At 50.1% G+C, this 19,531-nt stretch overlaps 1 protein-coding gene across 1 annotated transcript in view; it reads right to left on the bottom strand.

Annotated features, from left to right (window-relative positions):
- The window catches only part of SLC2A9 (solute carrier family 2 (facilitated glucose transporter), member 9), a 188,033-nt gene extending 173,764 nt beyond the window's left edge, over nucleotides 1-14,269 (bottom strand). Inside the window, 3 exon segments of the mRNA XM_006893636.1 lie at nucleotides 1,293-1,453; nucleotides 10,953-11,051; nucleotides 14,165-14,269. Of these exon segments, the coding sequence (XP_006893698.1) occupies nucleotides 1,293-1,453; nucleotides 10,953-11,051; nucleotides 14,165-14,269 (365 nt within the window).
- Nucleotides 14,270-19,531: the final 5,262 nt, after the last annotated feature.

Here is a 19,531-nt window from a genome sequence, read left to right as displayed (position 1 = left end):
TCCTCAACGCTTATGTGTCTCTCATCCTCTCTCCAGGTTCATAGGGTTTCCGGAGGCAAACTATTATGGAAGTGGATGCCATTGCTCCTTCCAAATAAGAATAATATGCCTTTTAAAAACATAAAGTAAGGAATGAGGTGTGAAAGGTACTGGGGGTCTGAGTGAAAATGGTCTGCGTGGGAAATGTCACCATGACGTTTCTGAAAATCACTGCAGCTTGTTTGTAACAACAAAGATGTGAGCTAACCTCAGTGGCTGCCACCAAGGGGCTGGATGAGTAAATGATCGTGCGGCTATAGCAACAATCCCCACCACCACTCGCCCGCAGGTGCCGTGCTGTGGTGGGCATGTTGTCATGATGCTGGAAGCTCTTACCCTAATACCTCAAACACCGAAAGGGTCCCTCGTGGCAGACAGAGCTCCTATGCTAAGACTAGGAAGCAAGTCCTAACTGTTAACTCCAGTGAAAGCCTTATCGATCACAACAGAGTATTGTCCACGCTCACCAAACCCAAAGAGACCCACTACTGTTGAGTGGAGTGGCTTCACGGTGACCAGTGTCTGAGGCCGGAAACCTTCACAGGAGGAGCTTGCTCATCTTCCTCTTGCAGAGCATAGGGTAGATTCCAACCTTCGAGCTTTCAGCTAACAGCCTGAACCTCATACACCGTGCTGCTACCAGGGCTCCTTACGAGTGCAGGACCATGAACTTGCTTGGACCAGCCGTCACAAGCAGGCAATGATTTATTCCACTGTACATGTGTCCCGATGAGATGGGCCTTCTCAACAACAACTGATAACAATGAGTATGTGTTTATGTGGAACCATCTCTCATTGCACTCCCCTCTCCTTGGCCCCTAACTCCACACCATTGTCTCCCCTCTCTGTCCTGCTCTGTACCCTGGGCATCTGACCCTCCTGGATTGGCATTAACAAGACTCCTTGCTTTCTAGCTCCCACTTGGGTTTGACCAGTGGAGACATCAACAGGCGATTGGAGGCAGGAGAAGAGTCAGTGAATTCTTTCCTGCAGCTCCTAGGCCGGGTGCTAAGGTTCTGACATGGTCTAATCTCTCTACAACCTCAGCTCTTTTCTTGACCCCGTTACCTGTGCCTTCAGCTCTCCCTGGCCCCTAAAACCTGGAGTCCTTCCTTTTGTCCCTTCTAGCAAGAAACCTCTTCATCAAAATCTCTTCTATTGTAGGTAGAATTCTGTTTCCTGCTGGGATCCTGACTACAATGCTGAGCTATCTGGCACATTACATAGACAAACCTCAAACACGCCCCACTGACCTCCCAAGAAACTTTCCGATCAGTTTCACCATCAAGGTCCCCATGAGTCCACCGATGGCAAAGATGGACACCGTCACAGACCAGAGCAGCGTCAGAGTGTCCGAGTCGATTGGATGTCCATGTCTTTGTTGCCAGGTTTCGTTGAAAAAGGCCTTGATGTACTGAAAACAAACAACAGAGCGTGTTACTTCCAGCCCATTGCAGGTCAGCGAATAAAACAAAACAGCTTTAAAAAAAAAACACTTCCTCTGTGCAAGGTGGGAGATCTGTTGGCCTAGTGGTAAGAAGCTATGTTGCAAACCCAAAGGCACGAGGTTTGAATCCTCCAGTTGTTCTGTGGGAGGATGGGCACTTCTCTCTCATGTGATTAACTGCCTCTGAAAACCCTGCGGAGGGTCGGCTATGAGTTGGTTCCAACTCCAGGTACACGTGCAAGGAACTCAACTGAGTTCTGCCTGAGCTCAGTCTCATCGAACAACAGACTTGTCATGGGGCCTGTTTTTATCTTATAAAACTGAGCCTCAGAGTAACTAAGTGACCTCTCCTGAAAGTGACAAGTCTGGATGTCCACCTCCGAACTGACTCGGAGCCTTTGATAAACAAATTTCCAACTCCGTGCATGACAGAAAAGGGGGGGGGAATTATGATTTTGATGCTAGATGTCATAAAAATGAAAGTATTAACCCAATTACAAAATGGGCAAAAGACATGGAAAGATTTCACAGAGGAAGATATTCAATTGGCCAACAGATATATGAAGAAATGCTCCAAATCACAGGCAGTAAGAGAGATGCAAATCAAAACCACAATGAGATTCTATCTCACTCCAGGAGTGGTAGCAAAATTTATCAGGACAGCAAGTAATAAAAGTTGGAGAGGATGTGGCGAGATAGGAACACTTATACATTGTTGATGGGGTTGTAAAATGGTACAACCACTCTGGAAGGCAGTTTAGTGTGTCCTCAAAAAGCTGAACATAGAAATTCCATTTGACCCAGCTATTCCATTGCTTGGAATATACCCCAATATAATGAGAACTGAGGCTTAAATGGAGATTTGTACACCAACGTTCATAGAGGCATTATTCACCATTGCAAGAACAAAAGAATGGATTGAGAAGTTGTGGTAAATTCACACAACAGAAAACTACGCAGCACACAGAAGCAATGGTTTTTAGATTAATATCTAACTTGGGAGGGACTGGAGAGCATTATGCTGAGTGAACTAACTCCGTCCCACAAGGGCAAATACTGTATAAAAACTATTATTGTAGAATAAGTATGGGGATCTAAGGGGGTTGGAATTGGGGTGGAAGCCGAGGGATGAGGACGGAGGGGTGTTCATCATGGCATCACACAATTCTGTGGGTGGAGGAGTGAAGGAAATGGGAAGGATCTTTTGTCAAAAATAATGTATTGAAACTTTATAAATATATCAGTATAAATTTTTTTAAATTGCTTAAAAAATATAAATACTCTTCGAAAAGCATCATCTAAAAAATGAAACATAAACAATAGACAGGATCAAACATTTTCATTGCACTACACTGTTGTTGTTGTTGTTGTTGTTATGTACCATCAATTAAGAACGGACCCAGAGCTGACCCTCCAGCAGGTTTTCAGGGACAGTTAATCACACAGGAGGAGATTGCCCATCCTTCTCCCACAGAGCTCCAAGCTCCAGAAAGAATCTGCTGTTATCACCTTCGTTTTGGGCTGCTGGAAGGAAGTAGTACATTTCTGTTCTAAGCCGTCCATTTGTAGTCCTTTGTTATGACAGGTCTGGGAAAATAATGTATGCCCAAGTTGGACCCTGAATAAGGAAAGCTGAAGAACTGCCTCTGAATTGTGTTGACCAAGAATGTTGGCTACGCCAGGGACTGCCGCCCCAAGAACACACAACTCTGACTTGAAAGGAGGACAGCCAGAGGGTTCTCCTGCGAATCAAGAATAGTGAGACTTCACCTCCCACGCTTGGGGCGTGTTGCCAGGAGGGACCATTCCTGCAGACAGACACCACACTCAGAAAAGCAGAGGGTCAGACCCTCAGCGAGGTGGATTCACTCTGCAGCTGTGCTGGGTCCAATCAAACATCAGATTGTGAGGCCTGGCTGGGGCAGGTGGGGTTCATTCTGGCTCTGTTGGCTGCTGTGAGTCAGAATCAGCTTGAGGGCACAACCACCAAACCAGGGCTGAGACTAGTTATACCTCAGCTCTACGCCGCCATGACTAAAGCAGCACCATCTCCCCGGTCAAGAAGCTTCAGGCCAAGTTTCTGGCAACAGATAAACCTCTCCAGACCCAGGCAGGACGACGGGCGTAGGACACCTCCAAATGGTGGCAGGACATTGGCAGACAACGGGAGGCAAATTACCTTGCAGGCTGTCTTATGATATAAATGTGCTGACTGATTCACACTGAGCCTGCCACAAATTCATCACAAATTATTGCCAGCAGGGCTGGAAAACCACACATAAATTGAAGCTGTTGGTGGTGGGCTCATGTACATCATGGTGGCATTAAAGGGTTGAGTCAAGACCCTAATCCCTTCAGGATGTGTCCACACTAGTGAATATGACACCAGGCACATCTTTGCAATATTAACACCATTTAAGGGCCCCTCTCTGTAAGGGCACACAGGGACAAAGGCCCCTGGCTCAGCAGCGCCAAGTACTGTCCTCAAGTGTACGTCAGGTGCAGAGAGAGGTGACAAAGCCCACCTGGGAATGCTGTCTCTATTGAGACCTGCTTACAAAGTGAGCGCTGGGCTGGAGTGGAAGTTTCCTGGCACCTTGAGTCATGAAATGGCTCAGTGCACCCACTTTCCTTCTGAGGGGGTCTAGGATTTGGTACAGAGCCAGACAGAGGTGCCTCCCTCACCAGCCCCCAGTGAGAACCCAGGGCGGACGGAGTCTCTCAGGGCCTTTCCTGGTGGACAATGGTGCTCAGTGCTGGCATTAGGTGAGCTCGGTGGCGGATGCACACCACGACATACTGCTAACTGAAAGACGGAGTCCACCAGCCACACCTCGACAGGGTGATGGGCAGTGTCCACTGCTGGGGAATTACGGGATCAATTCTGACTCATATAGACTCTCCATTGAATTCCCAAGGTAATAAATCTCACAGAAACAGACTGTCCCCTCATTCTTCTTCAGAGCAGCCGCTAGATTTGAACCACTGATCTTTCAACTAGCAAACCAACATCTACTATACCACCAGCACTACTTAACTCACATTTAACCCAAAGCGAACCAAAGTCATTGCCATGGTGTCAATTCTGACTCACAGTGACCCTCCGTCAGGTGTCTGAGGTCACTCTGGTGGCCTTGTAATAAGGAGCTGTGCTGCCAACCCAAAGGACCGTGGTTCAACTCCTCCAGCTGCCCCACAAGAGAAAGATGGGTGATCTCCTGTTGTGTGATTTAGTCTCTGGAAACTCGCCGGAGGGCCAGCTGTGGGTTGGATCTGACTCGATGGCACACCTCAGCATCAGGTGTGTGAGGCTGTAAATCTTGCCATGAGTAGACTGATCTTTTCTCCCATGGAGAGGCTGGTGGATCTTAACTGCCGGCCTTTGGGTTCACAGTCTGATATGTTACAAACCGCATCACCAGGGAGACACAGTCACATCTGTAACAAGGCTGGGGAGGACTTGACCATGGCTGGCTTTCAGAGGGAAAGCTGGACACAATTCTTAAGCATGTAAAGCTTCAGAACATTCTGGAATTCTCCCTCCACAGCCTTTGTGATGCAGGCCCAGTTGTTCCCTGGTATTCAAGTCCAGAGACAGGATGAAGGTTGTTCCCTTTTCTCTCTGACCCCAGGCTGGAGCTGAGAAGTCATCGCTCTCCCACATCCTGACTCAGAGCCCCACTCTGCCTGGCACCCTCCGGGGACACACCTGTCTTTGGCCTGAGATCCCAGTTTCTTCACCTTTCTGCATGTTTCTCAGGTGGCCTGAATATGTTCATCACGGGTCCAGCTGCTGACAGCTGCTAGAACTCAGCCTGGAAGCAGCTATCACCACAAAGGGCACGAGACTGAGTCAAAATCCAGGGTGGTCTGAGCCTTGTTCCCAAATAATGCAAGTGCAGACCGGAGATGATGTTGCTGTTGGTGCCATTAAGTACAACTCCCAGCAACCCTGTGAACAGCTGACCTGAACCCTGCCCTATCCTCTGACATCCTCATCATCCGTGACACTCTAAGGCATATTGCTGATGTCACCATGTCAATCCATCTGGTTGAAGGTCCTCCTCTCCTTCAGTGACCATCCATCTATCAAAGCATGGTGTGCCTTTCCAGGAAACAGCCTTGCCTGGGCCAGAGACGAGTGCCTCACATTTGCAGACAGTGTCTCTGAGTGGTCAAACCACTAATCCACTTGGCTAGAGGCTTGAATATCCCTAGTGGCACCTTGGGACAACGGCCAGGTGCTTGCAGTCAGCCGCTGAACACCCTGCAACACATGGGGGTCAGCAGGGGCCAGGTGGATTGACAGCAATGTGTACACAGTGCGTGCAGATGGAGCTGCTGGAAAGATTAGAGGAAGGTGTGTAAGGTCCCTAGCTTGTTGGGGTTTTTTTCAATTTTATTATTTTGTATGTGTTTACCATCAAATCAGATCTTATTGGTACAGGAGGAGATTGCCCCTCTTTCTCCAGGAGAGCATCTCGTGGATTCAAACTGCATACCTCTGGGATTGCAGTGCAGCTTCTTGCCACTAGGCCACCAGAGCTCTCTGAGCTCCCTAGCTTGATGACCAACATACAACAGGCACACAGTTCACCTCAGTGCCTTTGCTCCACCGTCAGGTCTCTTGATTTGCTCAAAGAGTTTGCATTCAAACAGGTCAGAGGCTTCATCACAGGTCCAACTGCTGACAGCTGCTAGACCCATCCTATGGCACCTCGGAAGAAAGGCCTGGCCATCTGTGTCCGTAAATATCACACCCTTGTGGGAACAGGACCACACTAACACTTGGGGTTGTCATGTTGTTGCTGTCGTCAGGGGCCACGGAGTCAGCGACGGTGCCATGTGTGACCCCTCGCACAGCAGAATGAGACCCTCCCTGTTCGGGGGTCATGCTCACCGTCCCCCCTATGCTCAGCCTGTTGCTGCAATTACCATGTCAATACATCTCGCTGAGGGTCTTTCTCCCTCTTGTTGACCCTTGACTTTCCCAAGTGTGGTGTCCTTCTCCAGGAAGGTCCCTCTGACGACATGCCCAAAGTGTGTAAGAGGTCTGACAAGATTTGCTTCTAAGGACCACTCTGGCTGTGTGTCTTCCAAGGCAAATTTGTCTGTTTTCCTGGCAGTCACTATTCAACAAGAATGCCCACTATTCTTCACCTCTATCACAATTTAAAGCCCTCAGGTCTTCAGTGTTCTTTTTTCTTTTTACTGTGTCTCACACAATCATTTCTTTTTATATACAATCACTCCTACATCTTCTTTGGTCTTCTCCAGCCGCTGTCCAACATTCACATGCATATGAATCAATGTCTTGGGTCAGGCACACCTTAATCTTTAAAGTGACACTGTTGCTCTTTAGTAAGAAATAACTCCATGGCAATGAGTCCTCATGGGGCCCCCCCCATTTCTCACCCAAGGTTAGAAAACAAATCCCCAGTTGTGCTTGTTAGCCAGTCCTCTGGGTTTATTCCCACCTACAATCTCTACCCAGCACCTCCAAGTTTTCCACTTGATAGACCTGTCTGAGGTTTTCTAACTGAAGCAGTCTCTGCGCCCATTCTCTAGGCCAAAACTTGGTGAGAGTGGGGGTCCTTTTCCTACTGGGTCCTACAAAGGCATTTCTCCTGGAAGTAACTGATGACATGAGAACATTGTGACCCAAAGACACAGGGGCCCCAGCTCTGACTACAAAGGTTCCCAGGGCTGGAGCAGGGTGAGGGGGGCACCCACAGCTTGGCACAGGCACACCCAGATGCCCAGCACCCGGGTCTGGGAGGGCCCCTCCTCCCATCTCCAAGCTCTGCCCATTCAGCTTCAGACCAAACCAAATAGCTCCTGGTATAAACACCAAGTAGACTGTTATCTCGGAGAACAACTGGAAACAGCCCAAGAGGCCCCCAGCAGGAAGGCAGTCACTGATCAGGGAGAACTGTCAGAAGCAGGGAAGATGCTGACAGTATAAACAAGGCACCAGAACACACTGCATGGTCTTGGTGACTTAGCACCACCTGGAACAAAGAGTGGGTTCTGAGGTGGCCCTGGAAGCAGCTGCCGATGGGGGTCAAGGTTGTGGTCCTCTGCCCCTGGGACCCCAGTGCGCTGTGCTGTCCCTGAGCTGATTACCCCACAGACAGGTCCGTTAGTCTCTCCAGTTCCGTTCCCTTACTGGTAAAAGTGGGTTCTTTTCAGAACAGCTTGTAAACAAATGCCAGCGCCAGCCCCACTGACTCAGAGAAGGTGACTCACGGCTGTGGCTTCCTTTTAAAATATGGGCCGCTCATTACTCCTGATAGAGGAGCTGGTTTTATAATTAAGGGGATAAGTTGATGCCCACTCTGTAGAGATCCTGAAGGAGAGGGTCCAACTGCCCCTGGGGTTTTCACAGAGTATGAAACATACTGTCACCTCTCTCTCCCTTGGAGCAGCTGAGGGATTTGAACTTTAGACCTTTGGTTCCTCAGCCAGGTGCGTAACCACTATGCCACCAAAGCTCCTCTAATGAGACAAGAAGCAAAAAGGAGGCAAAGCTGGGAGGCAGGGAGAAGAGAGACAGGATCAAAGGCTTGCTTGGGTTAACTAGATTCAGATTCATGGAGCTAATGGCCCATTGTGTCTGTAATGATAGATCCTTCTGGAATCTCCGCCCTGCTCCCAAGATATGGGGACTGCCATCTGTCCCCTTCCACCCAACGCAGCTGCCTTCATCATCTCCTCCAGAGAAGACCCACCAGGTGCAAACGACACTCACGGAGCATCTGGGCTTCTAGAACATTCTGAAGGACCCCAGCCTGGAGTGAGGCTCATTGAAAGGGAAGTTCAAGCACAGGCCTGGGCTCTCTGTGGTGGGCTCATTTGCATTTGACCAGCTGCTTCTATCTGAGTGTGAAAGCTGGACAATAAATAAAGACCCAGGAATTGATGCTTTTGAACTGTGTTGTTGGAGGAGAGTTCTAACTATGCCATGGACCACCAGAAGAACAAGTAAGTCTGACTTGGAGGAAATACCACCATGGCGCTCCTTAGAGCCAAGGATGGTGAAACTTTGCCTCACACTGGCACGCTGTCAGGAGGGCCCAGTTCTTAGGGGGGGAAATCATCATGATGGGAAAGATAGAGGTGTAGTAAAAGAGGGAGACCCTCAACGAGATGATTGACACAGTGACTGCAAGAACGGGTGCAAGCACAGCGGAAACCATGACGATGGTACAGGATACAGTTCAGATCTGTTGTCTGGGGTCTATTTGAGTCATACTGACAAAGCCTCAAAAGAAGGGGGTAGGAGGGTAGAGTGACAATGACGAAAGTAGAGAGAAGCTTCTGTCTAAAACACTGACAGTGACCAGGAGCCTGGTCCCTGCTGCCTGACTGCCTGGTGTGGAGCCCCCACTTTCTGTACACCTGTGGCAAGTGAGATAACTTCATTGGACCTCAGTTTCCTCATCTGTAACATGGGAATAATAAAATGACCCGCCTCATAGGGCCGGCAGGAGGGTGTGGTGAGCAAATACTGGGGAAGCCGAGTAGATTCCACTCATAGCCGCCCTGTAGACTCAGAACTCAAGTCAGACTAGTCACCATTCCGTCAGAAGAGATTCACAGCTGACCCTCTCTTGGGGTTTCAGAGACTGAAAATGGCATGGGAGATACACGGGTAATCTCCTACGTGGGACTCAAACCACTGGGGTCTTGGGGTCGGAAGCACAGCCCCCTACGGACTATGCTCTGTGGGAGAAGGATGGGCAGTCTCCTTTCATGCATTAACTGCCTCTGAAAACTCACCGGAGGGTCAGCTATTGGTTGAATCCAACCCTACGATAAACAACAACAACAACAATCCACCAGAACTCGCTGACACATATTTTAGGGGAAACAATAATTCAGTCCATGAAAATCCCATATCACCTAACCTCAAAGTTGTTGTTGTTATGCGCTGTTGAGAACCCGCTCATAGCTGACCCTACAGTGGGTTTCCAGAGGCTGTAAATCACACGGGAGAAGACTGCCCCTCTTTCTCCTGTGGGGCAGCTGATGGATTTGAACCTCTTGCCTTTGGGATTGTGGTACAGCTTCTTATCACCAGGCCACCAGAGGAATCACTACCCAGTAGAAGGCTGGGGTACCCAACCTTAACCCAGGGGAGGGGAAGCTACTGACTTTTCACCTGCAAACTGAAAGGGGCTAGAGAATTGCACATAATGATTTGAGTTTAGCATCAAACAAAACCCATCAGGGCTTCCACCCAACCTCCCCCAGCAGATGCCTGAGCGGCCTCTAGTGGTGACTGGAGTGATAAACATCCAAAAAGCAAACTAAGAAAAGTTTGGTCCCTGTCGTTTGCGTGGGTCCACAAGAGAAGGATGGACAAACTCCTCACTGTCTCTGAAAATCTGCTGGACGCCCAGCTGTGAGTCGGTTCTGACTCGATGATGCCAAACAACAGCAAAGGGAGCTCTGGTATCTTGGTGGTAAGGAGTTATGCTGTCAGCCCAAGGGCAGATGGCTTACATCCACCAGCTACTCAGTGGGGGAAAGACAGATGATCTTCTGTCATGTGATTTCCAGCCTCTGAAAACCCACTGGATGGCCAGCTACGAGTCAGTTCCAATTCAACAGCACTTAACAACAACCACACTAAACCAACAGGGGCGCTGTGGTGGCCTAGTGGGTCAGAAGTTGTGCTGCCAACCTAAAGACACAGAGTTTGAATCCACCAGTTTCTCTGCAGGACAAAGATGGGCAGGCTCTCCTCCTGTGCAATCTCCAGTCTCTGAAAATCCGCTGGAGCATCCACTAAGAGGTTCTGATTGGATGACGCTGAGCTTGAGCTCGTGTGTGACTAAGCCAAACACTGGCAGTTCGAGCCCATACAGAGACACCATGGAGGAAAGGCCGGGCAATCTGCTCTGTGAGGATGATAGCCAAGACGGCTCTGGGAAGCAGGTCTACTCAGTAACACACGGGCTGGCCGTGAGCTGGAAGCCACTTGGATTTCTTTTCAGGCCTGTGTAGAGTCCCTGGTGGTGCAAACAGTTACAGTGCTCAACTTTGAACTGACAGACTCAAGTTCACTCAAAGGTACCTTGGAAGAGAGGCCTGCCAATTTCCTTGTGAGAAATCGTGGACGTTGCTGTGGAACACGGTTCTGCTCTGGTACTCAGGGATGAGCAGGAGTTGAAATTGATTTGATGACATGTTTCTATGCACAAAGCCCCTCTGTGCCTCTGATGCTGGTAGACTACGCCCCACGCTCCTGGCTCCTGCCCCTGAACCTCCTGTCCTCGCTTCTGCACCCCCTCCTCCCACGCTGTACCCCTTCCCTGCTTTGCACCCTCTGTCCTCCGCACCCACCCAGAACAGGGATGCTATAAGCTCCGCGCAGTGGGCCGCCAGCACCCAGGGGAGGGACAGGCAGCCATCCGCGCGGCTACGGCGCCCTCTGCTGGGAGCGCGGCGCAGGACTCACCGGTGTGGGCGCGTTCACCACCGACAGGTTGTACCCGTAGAGGAAGGAGGAGCCGAAGGCGCCCACGAGCGAGGCCACGACGAGCGAGCAGGACCAGTGCTGGGGGACGAGAGGAGACACGTGAGACGTGGCACCCAGGAGCAGGGGCGAGGGTGCGTGGACCCCACCTGGACCCCACCTGCACCCCACCTGCACCCCACCTGGACCCCACCTGCGCCCCACCTGGACCCCACCTGGGCCCCACCTGGGCCCCACCTGCACCCCATGTGGACCCCACCTACACCCCACCTGGACCGCCCCATCTCCTGCTCCAAATGCAAGGGAAGGTGATGGAGTCCAGAGGTGGCCCCAGGTCCCCTGTGCAGGTGCTCTGCGAGAGGACCCTTACTCAGGGTCCGAAAACCTTATCCACGTGTCCACTCCGGTCCAGTCAGGCCTTCCCACCATTCTACAGGGCACATTTCACCTATGCCCCGTCACATCAGCCAAAACCCCCCAACCAAGCCCAGTGTCAAATGAAGGATGGTGTGAAACACGACGTATACGAACTTTGTAAGCTAGCTAATATAAAAGAAAAAGTTAAAAAACAAAAACCCCACTGTTATTAGGTCAATTCCGAGTCAGGGCAGAGCTGCTCCATAGCCTTTCCAAGGCTGCACATTTTTTGGGGGGAGTTTACCCAGTGGGTTTGTTTTGTTTTGTTTTGTTTTAGTTTGTGGTTGTTTTTTTTAAATTTCCATTCAGTCATTGTCGCACTTTTCTCCCTGCCCACCCCTTCACCCCTATTAACTTTTTTCTTTGAAAAGTAAAAGGGGGGAAAATTTCGTTGTTATTCAAGGCTGCACATTTTTACAGAAGCAGATTGTCTTCTCCTTTTCTCAGGGAGCAGCAGTGGCTGGCAAAGGGATTCGAACCAGCGAAACTTTCATTGGCAGTAAAGCGCTTAGATACGGTGCCACCACGGCTCTTCGCACCGCCTTTAATGTGATGTCACATGTGTTAACTTGCTCCCACGGGGTTAGCCAGTGCCTGCCGTGAAGCCTGCCCCGGGAAGCCAGTGAGTAAAATGCTTACTCATTAACCTGTCCTTGCTTCACCCCCACCCTCACCCCCACCTCCACACACCGCCTTTAACTGTGTTCCCGGTGGCCAGAGGGCACCTTTACTGGAGTCTGGGGCTGATAGAGTTCATCTACTCCACCGCTGACAGAAAGCCTGACGCAGAAGTACCTCAGAAGCACACACCACCAGCAACGTTCTGTCCAGGTGTGCGCGCAGGGAAACAGAGGGGCCAGGCTATTTCCAGGTGCTGGCTGGGACGGGAACTGGCCTGGGGGCGTGCAACTGCAGCACCCATGCAGTCATGGGCCACACCACTTGTGTACGTGTGCACAAATAAGTGTGTGAATACACACATACGTGTATACGTGTACATGCCTATGTATTTAGGTGCACATGTTGTTGTTAAGTGCTGTTGAGTCGCAGGCGACTCCTAGCAACCCTATGAGTGAAAGTCCTCAACATTTGTGTGACTTTCATCCTTTCTCCAGGTTCCTAGGGTTTCTGGAGGCAAGCTAGTATGGAAGTGGATGCCTCTCCTGCTTCCAAGTTTGTTTTATCAGGAAGCTCCACCAAACACTGTCCACCATGGGTAACCGTTATAGCATTTTACACATCAGCGTCACAGTGTTCAGCTTCACAGCAACCACAAGTTACCTCTGTACAGCAAGTGGACACACCAGTGCTATACGACCTAGAAGAATGTTTGACCAAAACAATGAAAAACAGGCCTGAGGGCTGCGAATTAGTCACCCACTTTTGGCTTGGTAGCATCGCTTTGTGTCCACTAGGTCAACTGATCACTCTCTATGTTGATGTTATTGTTGTTACATTTTGTTCAAACATTCTAGGTCGTATAGCCCTGGTGTGTGTACATATGTGATTATCAACACACGTGCATGTGTGTGCCCCACACGCTCACATTTGTGCACACATGCATCTGTTTCTATTTCTATATTTATATTATTTCTATTTTTCACATACACACTGTTTCACACCAAGGTGCCCAGTGTCCTCAGAACCCTGGAGAGGAAGCTGGAGGCCTGGAAGGAGCAGACTTGTCCCAGAGTAATCCTGCCCGCAGCCGGAGGACGCACGCCGTCACTGCAGGGCTGCAGGCCAGAACATGTTTGCCTCTGTGCTGCTTTGGCAGAGGCTGGTCAGCTGGCAGGAGCCAGAGGCAGGAAAGGCTGACCGCCTGGCCAGATGGGAGGGTTCCCCAGGGGTTCCCGGACGGAGCCCTTCCTGTTATCATGTGCATGTGGGTGTGTGAGTATGAGTGTCTTTCTTTTTTTTATTTTATTAATTTTAATGAAAGTTTACAGAGACTTAGGGTTTCCCGTCATTCACTGTTGCACTTTTCTCCCTGTCCACCCCCTCCAAGTATGGGTGTCTTTTAGGTGCCACCTTTGACAGAGTGCAAAGAATGAATGGGAGGGAGTGGGGTTCAGGCACAGTGATGGGAGGGAGTGGGTGTCCGGCACAGTGCAGGGGACAGAAATGTCAAATGGTGCCTGGAGATGCAAGCAGGACCCCTGGTCAATCCCAGCTTGGCACAGGCTCCAGGGCTGGATGGCTCCACCACTCATCTGTGGGAGCCTCAGTCTGTTATTGGCCCTTGCTGGTCCTCAGCTTGCCCGCCTGTAAAATGGGGCTTTAGTGATGGTACTGCCTGCATCAGGCTGTGGAGGAGTGGACCATTACTGGCTGGGAACCCGGGAAGGATGTGTACATGAATCATGAGCTGGGAAGGGTTCTTACTGAGAAAGGGGTGCTTTCTTACTCCACTTCCTTCTGGTCCAACCACAAGAAGGACCGTTGCCCAGATAAAAGTTAGCAGTCTCACTCAGCCTTGCCTGGGCCGTCATATCCGCCCCAAATCTTCCTCTTTTGAGATTCTTGTTTAAAATCTGTCACAAATATCCCCTCCTCTGAAGATTCCAGGGGATCCCTTCTTCCAGGTTTAAAGCTTATCTCCCTGTCTAACTCGGCCTCCCAACTCCACCCCATATAACTGGGTGGCCTTGAGCCAGTGGCAAAGCCTCTCTGTGCACCGCCCCTGCCTTTAGCTGGGACAGCTGCCAGTTGGCAAGACCAAGACATGGAGGGACCGCCCCCAACCTCTAGGCCTACAGAAGCCACAGAGATTTTACCTTCCTGTGCCTCTGGCGTTCCCACTGGGGCGTCCCCCTCCCTGTGGCCTGGGAGGTGCTGGCGTCCCCGGTGAGTGCAGCTAGGCTCCGCTCCTGGGACTCCATGCTTTGGTTCCTGGTGACCCGGGCAGGGGCTTGGTGCCCCTACTGGTGCTCTGGCCCTGGTGGCGTGGTAACCCTAGTGGCAGCTTGCCCCACAGTGATCCTGGGACCCTGGGCTCTGCTGGGACATTTGAGCACGGGAGGAGGCAGAGTCCATGGGCCAGAGGGCGGGACTGAGAACGGGAAATGAGGCAACATACTGGAGTCTGCACAGGAACCCAAGCAGCGGCATGGTGATCATGGTGATCGGTGATGCTGCCCCCCCTCCCCAGTCCCTTGCAGCAGCTGATGCCTCCACTCCAGGAAGGAAGGCTGTGTCCCAGGTGACCCGGCCAGGATTACGTCTCTGTCTCCTTTGAGGATTTTTTTAATCAGGCCAGCATGCATGCATTGTTGGAGTGATGAGCAGAGTCCCAGGAAGAGCTCTTTTATCTTGTCGTTGCTGGGTTTGTGTACTGTCAAGTCAGGACAGATGCAGAGCTGACCCATCAGCGGATTTTCGGAGGCAGTAAATCACACGGGAGTTGAATGCCATCTTTGCTCCTGGAGCAGCTGGCAGATTTGAACTACATGCCTTTGGGTCAATGGTGCAATTTGTTACCCCTAGGCCACCAGAGGTCCCTCTGTAATGCTCGGACAGACAAAGAATGTCCCCCAGCTTCTAAGCCCAGCTCCACATCTTTTCACCTGGGCGACGTCACATAAGTCACTCAGCTTCTCTGACACGGTGTTTGTGCACCTGTAAGTGAAGCTGTGGAGTCACCCAGAGCGGATTCCGAGGTTCACGTGGGACGTAGCCGTGGGGCGTGCGTGCCACCTGTCCGTTGCTCTAGAATAAACCTGGCCCTGAGGGTTTGCAGCAGAAATAGTCACACTCACAGCTCGTCTCTCCCTCCTGCTCATCTAGCACCTGTCGGACACAGGCTTGAAAACCAAGGCTGCTATGGAGTCTCCCACCCTGACCCGTGCATGTGGGAAGCTGTGCTCAAAAGCACGTCCTATGACTCATTTTTCCGGAGTCCTTTGACATCTTCTACCTCCTTGTTACTCCCGGCCTTGCTCTTCCTGCTGCTTCCACACCACCTCCTCTGAGGAGCCTCTCCAGATTTCTCTCCCGGCACCTTATGCTGTTCACATCTGCCCCAGCTGTCACCATCCCTGTCTTCGCATGCTCCTCCTCTCTGGACAGGCTCTCTGGGGGCAGGGACTCCATTACATGTGTCCCACCAGCCTTGGGGTCAACTCAGACCCGATCTGAGTTATAGTAGCACCGTGTTCCCTTGAGTCTCCAGTGGCTGAATTTGCAGAGACAGATTGCCAGGCCTTTCTTCCGAGGCACCTCTGGGGAGACTTGAACCTTCCACCTTCACGTAGCAGTTGAGTGCATTCACTGTCCCTGCTCAGGGGCTCCCTGTGTGTCCTGCGTCTGTGTCTTTCCAGGCCCTCCCTCCTGCCCTGTATAGAGGAGTTCCAGCAGGCATTTCTAGAGCTGAACCCAGACTGACCTTTGAGTAAGGCCATAAAATAAACTTAGACGAGGTGAATCTTCCAGCAGGAGAAAGGTTGAAGGACAGGACAGGGCAAGTTTTCTGTTAGATATCATCCAAGCAGACTATTAAAAATGGCCACACTCTCTCCTCCATCGTGTCAGTGGCCCGGACAGTGGTACGTGACTCCATCTGGTGCAGGCACCAAGAATAATAGATGCTTTCTGCTGAGAGGGCACGGTGTGCATTTAACGCAAGCTTGTCACACTCCTGGGTGATCTGAAGCAGGTGGCTTCCGCCCTGCACCTCTCCACACAGGTGTGAGGGGGACACTGAGGCTTGGCACACCCATCTCACAGCTGCCGAGAAATTAGACTGTGTGAACATCGTTTATTATAAATATGAGCATGGTTTTCCTGGGTCACGTGGGCCTCCACATCCGTCTCGGAAGAGAAAGCACCACCACCGAAGCATGGGCTTTGCGCCCAAGCTGGACTAGACACTGTGGTGGGAGAAGGACCATGGTTATTGTTAGGTGCCATCGAGTTGGTTCTGACCCAAGAAGCCTGTGTACCATGGGACAACACAGGTCAGCAAGGCTGATGTCATCCTCCAGGGACTGGTCCCTCCTGTCAGCACAAAGTACATCCTGACCTCTAAGGAGCTGCCCTTTTCCCCACACAGACCTGTTTGTTCTCTTGGCAGTCCATGGTATATTCAATATTCTTTGCCAACACTATAATTCAGAGGCATCAGTTCTTCCTCATGCCTTTTTATTCATTCTAGCTTTTGCATGGATATAAGGCCTTTGAATGACTCAAGTCAGGAGCACCTTAGTCCTTCTTGTTGTTAGCTGTCACTTGTGGCAACTCTATGTTCCATGACTTGTGTCAGGAGCACCTTAGTCCTTCTTGTTGTTAGTTGTGACTCATGGTCACTCTATGTGTAGAGAGTAGAACTGCTCCACAGTGTTCCCAGGGCTGTGACCTTTCAGAAGCTGACCACCAGGGCTGTCTGCCAAGACACCTCTGGCTGCATCAGAACCACCAATCTTTCCACTAATAGTCAAGTGCTTAACCATGTATGCCACCTAGTCACTTGGGGCAGGGAATGAGTTTCAGTACTTCCTCAAAGATGATGGCATAATCGTCTTCCACACAAGCTGACCCCTTGAGGAGATATGGCCTTCAGAATGGAGACCCCAAAGCCCAGACAGTCTCCAGCATGTGAGTTTATTAGTATCATCAGACCCCTGAGTGTCCCAATTCACATGGCTTTTCCCCCCTGTCATTTCACTTGGGGCCACTGCTCTCTGTTTGCCTAGCTTCCCCTAAACTCCACTCTACTTGAAGGAAAGGGGGAGAATGAGAACCAGGAAAGACTGCCCCAGGTGCCCTGACCTCACACGCATGAGACAAAGAACATCAGGACTGACCGATTTCTTTTTCGCCACGCCATTTCTGCTGTTGTCTGCTGGGCCCTTTTCGCTGGACTTCATGGTTTATTGTTCAGCCGTGAGATGAGGTTGTCTTTCTTTCCTGAGAAACAGAGAGAAGGCAGGAGTCATTGGACACTTGCTGTCACGGCTGGGTGACTCAGAAAAGTGGCCCAGACAGGCCTTTGAGAGATATGCTGCAGTTCCTGAGAGAATGGGAGAAAATGAGGGACAAAACTCAAAATTACCAATAAATACCTGGTTCACCGGTCCAGCAGAGACTGGGGGCTCTTAGGTCCCTTCAATTCTGGACCCGAAATCACCCTCATAACTCAACCAAACACCAGATACATGTTGTTGTTATGTGCCATCGATTCACCTGCAACTCATAGATACCTTATGTACAACAGCTCTAGACCCTGCTCTATCTCTTGCCACTCTTATTGTCTCTGACACGCCCCGTGATGGAATCAATCCATCTCATCGAAGGTCTTCCTCTCCTGTGCTGTCTCTCCACTCTCCCAAGCATGATGTCCCTCTCCAAGTACTGGTCCCACCTTGCAACATGTCCAAAGTATGTCACAAAAGGCTTCAGAATCTTTGACGCCAAGGAACAGTCCAGCTTCACCCTCTCCGGGATGAACCTGTTTGTTCTCCTTACTGTCCATGGTATATTCAATACTCTTCTCCAGCAACACAGCTGAAAGGCATCAATTCTCTTTCTGTCATCCCTAGTCATTGTCCCACTCTCTGAGGCATAGCAAGTAATGGCAAAGACCATGGCCTGTATCAGGCACACCTTAGTCTCCAGACTGATATTGTTGCTCCTCAGTACCTTGGAGAGATCTCTGACAGCACACTTTCCCAATGCAATTCGTCTTTTGATTGCCTGGCTGCTGGTGCCAAGAGTGTTGATTGTAGGAACAAAGAGCGTGGAAGACCAGATACACGTAGGATGACCAGTAACACACCCTCGGAGCAATCAACCAAACCATATGCAGAGCAAACGGGCAGGATTTTCACAAGGATAAAACTCAGAAGGCAAGAAGGGGTAGAACAGAATGATGAGTGGAAAGAGAAAACACAAGAAAGAAGCAGAGAAGTGCTGTCATATTATGGAGATTGAGATCAATGTCATGAAACAAAACGTGTGAGAGCATTGAAGAGAAAACCGTTTGCTCTATAAATATTCACTCAAATCACAATAAAAAGTCTTAAAGATTTGCTGTCAGGGACCTTAGCAGGGCACCAAGTCAGAGGACAAGAGACACAGACTCCACCCCCCACCCCTGCCACCTTCCCCTTAATGCCCGGAGACCTGGGCAAATCCCAGCCCTAGATGCTCAGATTTGGCATCAGTTTCCAAATTTGTGAAATGATTGTGTTGGACTCTGTCCATGCTTCCACATTTACTGCATGAGGGGAAGGTCCTGGGACATTCTCAGTAGGGAATTCTTATATAGGGGCTTGTTTTAGAGACACTTTGCTCCCAAGTAGTGACATTAGACAACAGTGCCAGTACCACACACGGTCCACAGACAACATCTGCGTCCTGCTGCGGTGAGTATTGATGATGTTTTAAAACTTGCCAGAAGCTGTCTAAGGTGCAATAATGGTGTCTCCCTGTCTGGACCAGGAAAAGCAAAGGAAATCAAAGCTGCACAGTAGAAACAAAATCCACAGTATTAATGAACCATAAGAACCTCGGCCCCCACGTCCCCGAGATCGGAAGGACTAGAGAGTGCCCAGCTACCACTAGTGACTATGCTGAAAGGGACCACAGTATGTCGTCTTAGATCAAGTGGGCGGAAAATGCAGAACAAAACTCAAAATCCTAAAAATGCCTGGGGTTCTGGTCTGAAAGGAACTTGTGGAAGCCCATGGATTATGGCCCTGAGCCACCTTTTCAGTCTAAAACTGATTTCAACTCTGTGACTCAATTCAGATAAATAGTAGACCCTGACGATAAACAATAACACCACAAGGTACTTAGTCCTTAAAACCATCAACTATATGCGCACCCATGTTTATCGTGGCTTTGTTTACAATAGCTAAGAGTTGGAAACAACCCAGCTACCCATCAACAAACAAATGCGTAGAGACGTTCTGGTATATTCACACAATGGAATACTACGCTGCATTTAAAAACAAGGAACTCATACAATATTATTCAAAATGGGTGACCCTGGAGGACATAATGCTGAGTGAAATATCTCAGTCACAAAAGGACAAATACTGCATAGTGCCACTGTTGTAGAATGGGACTGACATCAGGGTTGGGGTGAGACTGAGAAAGATGGGATAAATTATGTATACTGCATTGAAACAGATGAGGGAGAGAAC

The sequence above is a fragment of the Elephantulus edwardii genome, unplaced genomic scaffold (assembly GCF_000299155.1).
Source record: "Elephantulus edwardii isolate Elephantulus edwardi_28Jun2011 unplaced genomic scaffold, EleEdw1.0 scaffold00129, whole genome shotgun sequence".
NCBI classification, from domain to species: domain Eukaryota; kingdom Metazoa; phylum Chordata; class Mammalia; order Macroscelidea; family Macroscelididae; genus Elephantulus; species Elephantulus edwardii.
The sequence above is the reverse complement of the archived record's forward strand: the minus strand, read 5'-3'. Positions and strand labels throughout refer to the sequence as shown.